This window comes from Oncorhynchus clarkii, chromosome 3, assembly GCF_045791955.1.
Source record: "Oncorhynchus clarkii lewisi isolate Uvic-CL-2024 chromosome 3, UVic_Ocla_1.0, whole genome shotgun sequence".
Lineage (NCBI taxonomy): Eukaryota > Metazoa > Chordata > Actinopteri > Salmoniformes > Salmonidae > Oncorhynchus > Oncorhynchus clarkii.
Genome location: NC_092149.1, coordinates 75315778 through 75324416, shown reverse-complemented (window position 1 = coordinate 75324416; position 8639 = coordinate 75315778). Strand labels below are relative to the sequence as shown.

Below are 8639 nucleotides of genomic sequence, written 5' to 3'. Positions count from 1 at the left end.
GCTGTACATTGTGACAGAATACGCCAAAAATGGAGAGATGTTCGGTGAGGATCAAATAAAATATCCCTTTGTTGTAACCTGTGTTGGGCACAGTGGAGGCTGCTGAGGGGAGGATGGCTCATAATAATGGCTGGACTAGAGTCAATTGACTGGTATCAAACACATCGAAGACGTGGTTTCCATACGTTTGATACCAGTCCATTGACTCTATTCCAGATGTTATTATGAGCCATCCTCCCCTCAGCAGCCTCCACTGGCTGTGCAGTATATTTTTAGGTAATAAAAGGGGTAAAATAGATAGGAAGTTCGTCCCTCACCCAGGATGTATAAATGGTTTAGGCATCTGAGTCTAAAACGCCCCCCCTCTCTCTCTCCCTCTCTCTCCCTCTTGTCCTCCAGACTACTTGACCTCAAACGGGCGCATGAGCGAGGACGAGGCGCAGAAGAAGTTCGGGCAGATTCTGACGGCAGTGGATTACTGCCACAGGCACCACATCGTTCACAGAGACCTCAAAACTGAGAATCTACTGCTGGATGCCAACATGAACATCAAACTGGCCGGTAAGTCTGTCTGGGAGATAACACAAACATCCAACTGGCCGTGAGTCTGTCTGGGAGATAACATGAACATCAAACTGGCCGTGAGTCTGTCTGGGAGATAACATGAACATCAAACTGGCTGTGAGTCTGTCTGGGAGATAATAGATAGCAGACTCCCCTCTATCCTTTATGGTTCTCTACGTGATTCCCAGACTTCTTAATCTCTCTACTGAAGAGAAGACCTGCATCACTGTAATTAAAAGATTGCTACTGGGTCTGAGTGCTAATGAATTGCCAACTGCCAAGAACTAGAAGGTTCTTTAGGGTGAAATAGCAGGGTCATAGCAGGCCTGATCTGATGCCACAGAGAGCCAGGGTGACAATCTGTATTCAGTAAACACACACACACAAACAAACACACACACACTGCCAGAAAGCAAGACAGTGCCCAGCGGGTCAACCTCAGTGCCTCATTGTGGCAGGACAATCAGAGCTCTGTGTCAGAGCCCAGGGTGATATTAGCTCAGATGCTATCTGGCCTTTTATCTGTCATTATGTGATTAACATTACGCAATATCAACAAGAAAAAACTCTGTAGCCAGCAGGGAATACAGGACTCAAACAACCACGAGTTTCACAAACTAACCAATCTCTTTCTCCTTCCCGTTCAGACTTTGGATTCGGTAACTTCTACAACGCAGGCGAGCCCCTGTCTACGTGGTGCGGCAGCCCCCCTTACGCAGCACCCGAGGTGTTCGAGGGGAAGGAGTACGAAGGGCCACAGTTGGATATCTGGGTAAGGGCTGACAGGGAAACTGTACACGATGTGTTTTGAACCGTAGTTCTACCATCTTCATGTCAAACCAATGAATAGTGAAGTAAAGGGAGAGGCCATTTGTTGACATTCTCCTCCTGGTGTCTCTCCTCTAAAGAGTCTGGGTGTGGTTCTGTACGTTCTCGTGTGCGGTTCCCTTCCGTTCGACGGGCCCAGCCTCCCTGCCCTCAGACAGAGAGTCACAGAGGGGCGCTTCAGAATCCCCTTCTTCATGTCTCAAGGTACCCATCACACCATGGCAACCACACAGTGACACATTTCATAGTGTGATTGGACTGATACATTGATTGATAAAATGACTGGTTTATATTATATAAAAGCATATGCTGTAGCATCAGACTGACCTTGCTTTCCCTTCTATCGCCCTCCCTACCTCCCTTCTCCCTCCCTATCTCTTCCGCTCTCCCTATCTCTCCCTCCCTTCTCCCTCCATTCTCCCTCCCTCCTTTCTCCCTCTTCCTCCCTCTTTATTCCCCCAGACTGTGAGAACCTGATCCGTAGGATGCTGGTGGTAGACCCAGCTAAGAGGATCAGTGTGGCCCAGATCAAGCAGCACCGCTGGTTGCTGGCTGACCCCACAGCTCTTCACCAGACCCTCAGCATGACCCTTCCCCTCACAGACTACAACTCTAACCTGGGGGACTACAGCGAGCCTGTCCTGGGCATCATGCAAACCCTGGGCATTGACCGCCAGAGGACCATTGAGGTGAGTGGCTTATTGGTTGATGTGTTAATTGGTTGATTGGTTAATTGGTTTATTGGTGTTATTGTCCTAAAAGGAGGATTAGAGGAGGGTAGGAGTGAGTGGAGCTGGGCCGTTATATAGGTTACAGGTTATAGGTTATGGGTTATAGGTTACAGGTTATGTGTTATAGGTTATGTGTTATAGGTTATGTGTTATAGGTTATGGGTTATAGGTTACAGGTTGTAGGTTATTTGTTATAGGTTATGGGTTATAGGTTACAGGTTATAGGTTATGTGTTATAGGTTATAGGTTACAGGTTGTAGATTACAGGTTATAGGTTATGTGTTATAGGTTATGTGTTATAGGTTATGGGTTATAGGTTACAGGTTATGGGTTATAGGTTATAGGTTATGGGTTATAGGTTACAGGTTATGGGTTATAGGTTATAGGTTATGGGTTATAGGTTATGTGTTATAGGTTATAGGTTATGTGTTATAGGTTATAGGTTATGGGTTATAGGTTATAGGTTATGGGTTATAGGTTACAGGTTATGGGTTATGTGTTATGGGTTATAGGTTATAGGTTATAGGTTACGGGTTATGGTTATGGGTTATAGGTTATAGGTTATGGGTTACAGGTTATAGGTTATAGGTTATGGGTTATACAGATCACATAGTACCACAGGAATACAGTATTTGGAGTATACTGTAAAGACTGAGGTAGTGGGGTTGGGTACTGGGTTGAAAGTGGTGGGGCTTTGAGACAGTTAGTCATGTCTGGCAGTAGAGCAGGGTATGTTATGCTGCCTCCCAGGCAGGCACCACAGTCAAACACACCCTGGATCCCTGTACACCTGGGGGACTTAATACTCATTTTGTAGGGAGAATTAGGGGGATAACTAGCATCTGCGTTTAAAGCCTGACACAGTTAGCGGTGAGTAGATGAGCTCCAACAGCAGTCTCTCATGAGATCAGTCTGGGTGAACGCAGTCTGACGGGCTACAGACCTATCTGAGAGAGAAATATATGTAGAGAGAGTGAGAGAGACAAACAGGGAGAGGAACAGTGAAAAGCTGGCTAATACAGCCCCTTATATTATGACACCCTTTGGACCAAAATGGCTGACTAACATGTCCTTCTGTTCTGCTCCAGTCTCTGCAGAGCAGCAGCTACAACCACTTCTCAGCCATCTACTACTTACTGTTGGAGAGGATCAGGGAGCACCGAGCCCAGCAGCTCAGCCGTCAGTGTGGACCCTGGAACCAGAGATCCAGGAGCACCTCTGACTCCGGTACCCCAGAGGTCATCATGGAGGACAGCTTCAGACCTTCAGCCTACCCCATTCAATGCAAGAGTACCCCTCCCATGCACGCGGAGATGGAATATGACCAAGGTGCATTGTTCCAACGTGTGGTGTTCCCGGTGGAAGCCAGTCTGAACCGACTGCTGTGTAACCGCTCCATCTCCCCCAACAGCCTGGTGGAGATCAGCATCAGTGAAGAGGTGCGGCCCCGCGACCTGGAGGAGGAGGTCACACACACCTGCTCGGCCCTCGTCCTGCCCACCACCACCTCCCGGCGACACACCCTGGCCGAGGTCTCTGCTCGCTTCCACCAGTGCAACCCCCCCTGCATCGTTGTCAGCCCCTCCGATGGTGCGTCGTCTGACAGCTGTCTGAGGTCCTCGTCCACCCCCAACCCCGCTCTGCACCCCGCTGTAGGTGGCCTGTCAGCCGTGCTGGCCATTGGGACTGAGCCTGGGGCACTGGTCCCCGCCGATAGCCCACCGGCCCTCTCCTGTCACCTCCTCCCCCAGGCTCAGGCTGCCAGCTTCCAAGAGGGCCGCAGAGCCTCTGACACCTCCCTCACACAAGGTATGGATGATGATTAGGTATGCATCAGTCCCATCATCCTCATCAACATCATTACTACAGAGAAATGTATCAGTCACATCATCATCTAACCAATCGTCTGCCTGTCTCTCTCTCTGTGCACCTCCCCAGGTCTGAAAGCCTTCCGCCAACAGCTGAGAAAGAACACGCGCACTAAAGGCCTTCTGGGTCTGAATAAGATCAAAGGTCTGGCGAGGCAGGTCTGCCCTCCAACCTCCGACCGCAGTAGCCGTGGCACCTGGGGATCAATAGGCCCCACCATCAGTGAGCACCGCAGCATGCTGGAGGAAGTTCTGCACCAGCAAAGGTAAGAGGGAGACACACACACAACCTTACACACGCACCTGCACATAAATACAATCACAGACACGTAGTCACCGTAAGTGTCATTCTAACCCCACCTCTCTGTCTCTGTTTACAGGATGCTCCAGATCAAGCACAAGCCCCAACCTCAGCCTCCTTGGCCAGCACCTACCCAGAATCCCCCGCTCTTCCTGTCCCAGCAGCAGCCCCCCTCCCCCACCTCAGTCTTCGCCGCCCCCTCCACCCTGTTCGACAACCCCGCCCCCTCCCTCCTCCAGGGGGAACCCCAACACACCCTGCCCTCCCACCAGAGCCCCCTGGCTCTCCAGCATGCCTTCTGGCAGCAACCTCTGGAGTTATCTTCACCCTCCTATGGCTCCTCTTCCTCCTGCTCCTCCTCTTCCTCCTGCTCCTCCTCTTCCTCTCTCTCCCCCGTGGGTACTGCTGCTTACCTCCTCGAGGCTCGACTGCACATAAGCCAGCAGTCCAGCCTCTACCTCGAGACCAACCTCTACCCCCAGACCAACCCCCAGGACCAAGCCCAGGACCAGACCCAGGCTTTCACCAAGGGCCCCTTCCCCCTCATGCCTATGCAGGGGATGTGGAGTCTGGATTCAGCCTCCGGGAGAGAGTCTGAGATGCAGGAGCTGGGCTGCGGTGGACAGCAGCAGCTGAGAAGCTGTGTGATGGTGAAGTAATGGGGGGAAAGAAAGGAGAAGCAGAAAACAACAACTTCTTATTGGAACAGAGTGATTGTTCTGCATGACAACCAGAGGACAAAATGTCCTGGTGATGTCATCGCTGATGGACAGGAAGGGTAAGCGCTTTTTGACAGTGGGAACAGAACTTTGAGACGTGGAGCTTCTCACAGACCATCAGATGATGAGCAGATGACGACAGATCAGATCCTCGAAAAGTGTGAAAAGAGAACAATTGGGTAGAAAAACTGAGCAAAGTGGAGATAGATTTTTTTAAACTGATGCAAGTCACAAATCTACACTCTTGAACAACATGCAAACACACATCTAGTTGTGTGTGTCTGTGTGTGATCACATAAGCTGAGAATTAAGCAATAACCAAACTCTGGAGTGACGGCTCTGAGGTCTCATCCGAACCCCCAGAGAAGCAATAAAGGTCTGGGACCCGCTCAACACAACAGGGGACCTCCGTTCCTCTCCTTTGTCCCTGATGGGGACCCCAACTCACCCCTGTCCCGCTGTGGAGGGGTGAGTGAAGGACTAGTCTTGAAACCCCAACGAGGACTGGTATCAATGTACCATACTAGATAATTTAAGACCTATTTCAACAGTTTCATTTTTATTTTTTTCATCAAGTTTGAAAACAGGAGGATCCAGTCTTCCTGATTTTGTTTTGTGTTACTTTTCCAGTTTTGCTCACTGTATATAGACCTTAATTACTTATTACTTATTGTTTTCACTTAATTAGAAAAGACCAAAGTTATTTCTTTATTTTTACTTTGTTTGTCTTTTGGAGAAGATATTACTTTTTGGTCACATACACATGTTTAGCAGGTGTTATTGTGGGTGTAGTGAAATGCTTGTGTTCCTAGCTCCAACAGTGCAGTAATATCTAACCATACACAACAATACACACCAATCTAAAAGTAAAAGAATGGAATTTAGAAATATAGTAATATTTAGACAAACAATGTCGGAGTCAGGAGTATAAATAATTATATATATATATATATATATATACACACATATATATACACATATATGTAGTATATAGTACCAGTCAAAGTTTGGACACATCTCCTCATTCCAAGGTTTTTCTTTATTTGTACTATTTTCTACATTGTAGAATAATAGTGAAGACATCAAAACTATTAAATAACACATATGGAATCATGTAGTAACCAAAAATGTGTTAAACGAATCAAAATATATTTTATAATTGAGATTCTTCAACGTTGATGACATCTTTGCACACTCTTGGCATTCTCTCAACCCTTGAATGAGTAGGTGTGTCCGAACTGTTGACTGGTACTGTATGTATGAGCGCATATGTGTGATGGGATGTATAGACATTGTGGACAGTATGTAGATAGAATATGTAGTATATCTGAAGAATACGTGGATAGAATAATATATGTACAGCAATAGTTGAATAGGATGGACTTGACTAGAATACAGTATATACATATGAAGTGGGTAAAATGGGATATATAAACATTGTTAAAGTGACCAGTGTTCCATGTCTGTGTACATAGGGTAGCAGCTTCTAAGGTGCAGGGTTGAGTAACCGGGTGGTAGCTGGCTAGTGACAGTGACTAAGTTCAGGACAGGGTACTGGTGGAGGCCGGCTAGTGATGGCTGTTTAATAGTCTGATGGCCTTGATGGCCTTTCAGTCTCTCGGTCCACACTTTGATGCACCTGTACTGACCTCGCCTATTTTGTAGCCATCCTACAAACATGCAGTATCATAACTATTCTAAACTTCCAAACTTTCTTTGAAGACAATGTTATTGTGATTTCACAAACTGTGATTTGTTTGTGCGAGATTCTAGCTGAGCTTATACTGCTTTCACCAGAGAAGAAACAATGACTTGCTGTGTGACTAAAGCACAATAGGTACTGCTGTTAGCAAGCAGTGTGTGCATGCGTGTATATGTGTGTGTGCACCTTACAAAAAGGTTGATTTTCAATTAATAATTTCTACTCATGTATGGTTCCTTTCTACTCATATTCCCTCTGTATGTATGTCATTTTATATGTCTCAATTTGTCAATATTGTCAAAACGTAAGACCCTGAAGACCTATGAGCATGATGTCATTCCCTATCAGAGGAAAACATTTACATTTCAGTCATTTAGTAGACACTCTTATCCAGAACCACTTACAGTAGTGAGTGCAACCATTTCCATAACAAAGCTTTACCCACTATACTTTTCACCTCATATGGGCTACGTGTATGCTACATGATGTGGTGCTTTCACACAGCCAGAACAAAGACTTTGGGACTAATAGTGCAATATTTCACATTGAAATGCAGAAGAAATGAGAGATAGAGAGATGACATAAGATACTACAGTAACTGCCTGCTGGTGTTCATTCGATTGTTGTTGTTTTTTCTTTTTTTCTTCTTGTATGAATGTACAAGGTTTTCCGACCTTCGTAGGGAGCTAGCTGAGTAGAGCAGGTGGTAGAAAGCTTCTGTTTTTTGTTGAACATAGAAATGCATATGTTTAGAAGAAAGGACCCAAACCATTTCACAGTGCTTTCCCTATCGACAACATGGTTGCCTGCTACTGCATGATGCCAGAACTCGAGATTAGCCAAAGAGAGAACAGCGGAGTAAGAGACTTTCCTCTGTGAAAGCGTTGACTCAAAATGTTAGCTAGTGCTTTCATGGCATACTCTGTGTGGCTCCTGCTATGAGAAAGCTGCTTCTGCCACTAGATGCTAATGCAGGACCATGGCTGTATTTGTTTATGTATTTTCTAAGAAATAGAAAAGTTGTTTCAATGAATTGTCTGTAGGTGGTAAAGGTACAGTATCTAGATAGAGTTGTGCACAGCATGTTTGGGTTTATGTGTTAGGCCTATTTACGTGTGAAGTGGTCTCATTTTGAACAACATGTTGAAGGGGAAAAGTGTTTGAAGCCTGAAGCTAAAATGTTGTTTGATAGATTTCTCTCTGAAAGAAGCATTGTTAATATTTCTAAATGACATTTCATTTTGGCTGACTGCACTCACCACCAACACTTGTGCCTTCTTCAGAACAAACCCCATACCTTCAGAGAATCCCTGCTTTTCTCCAATCAGCACACAGTGAAAACAGGTGGACCCGTCATGGGCCAGACACTCATAAGACCCTGTTTTCATACTTTGATTTAACTTGCTGTATTAAAGAAACAAATAAGCATTGCACTTTACAGTGAATATTTCTCATTTCTGAAATAGGTTTTGTTTTTCCTGTTAGTTGAGAAAACTGGTCACAAACGTAGTTTGACTGAACTATTGAAACACTAGTAACCTTTTACATCTGTAAGATGTCCTTTTTGGTAAAATGTTGGATGTGAAGAAATATGTTTTATGATTTTCCTGATTTGCTACTTGACTGTGTGTGTGTTTGTATGAATGTTATATAGAAAGATTGTTTATTTATGTGGCTATTTATTTGAATAAAATTCACTTCCTAAACATAAATTCCAGTTGTTCATCGTAATTTTGTGTAAATGTCATTAGTCACATAATAATACATGCTAATATTTATTAATTAAAAGTAGGCTGATCAACAGCCACTATAGTTGATGTCAAATCAAAATGGATGACATGGAGAGCTGAAGCAGAAAATGTTCCCAAGAAAACTACTTCGAACGCCACATTCTGAAAGCCGACAAGAAACACATCGTCCTCTTCA

General features: G+C 45.2%; 1 protein-coding gene across 1 annotated transcript in view; it reads left to right on the top strand.

The window, feature by feature from the left end:
- LOC139404271 (serine/threonine-protein kinase SIK2-like) overlaps nucleotides 1–8425 on the top strand; it is a 13011-nt gene extending 4586 nt beyond the window's left edge. The window contains exons 4-11 of the mRNA XM_071147204.1: nucleotides 1–44; nucleotides 400–561; nucleotides 1212–1336; nucleotides 1473–1596; nucleotides 1855–2081; nucleotides 3212–3932; nucleotides 4062–4257; nucleotides 4372–8425. The exon at nucleotides 1–44 is cut by the window's left edge and continues 20 nt beyond it. Coding sequence (XP_071003305.1) covers nucleotides 1–44; nucleotides 400–561; nucleotides 1212–1336; nucleotides 1473–1596; nucleotides 1855–2081; nucleotides 3212–3932; nucleotides 4062–4257; nucleotides 4372–4951 — 2179 coding nt within the window. The 3' untranslated portion in view covers nucleotides 4952–8425. The remainder of the gene's footprint in view (nucleotides 45–399; nucleotides 562–1211; nucleotides 1337–1472; nucleotides 1597–1854; nucleotides 2082–3211; nucleotides 3933–4061; nucleotides 4258–4371) is intronic.
- Nucleotides 8426–8639: the final 214 nt, after the last annotated feature.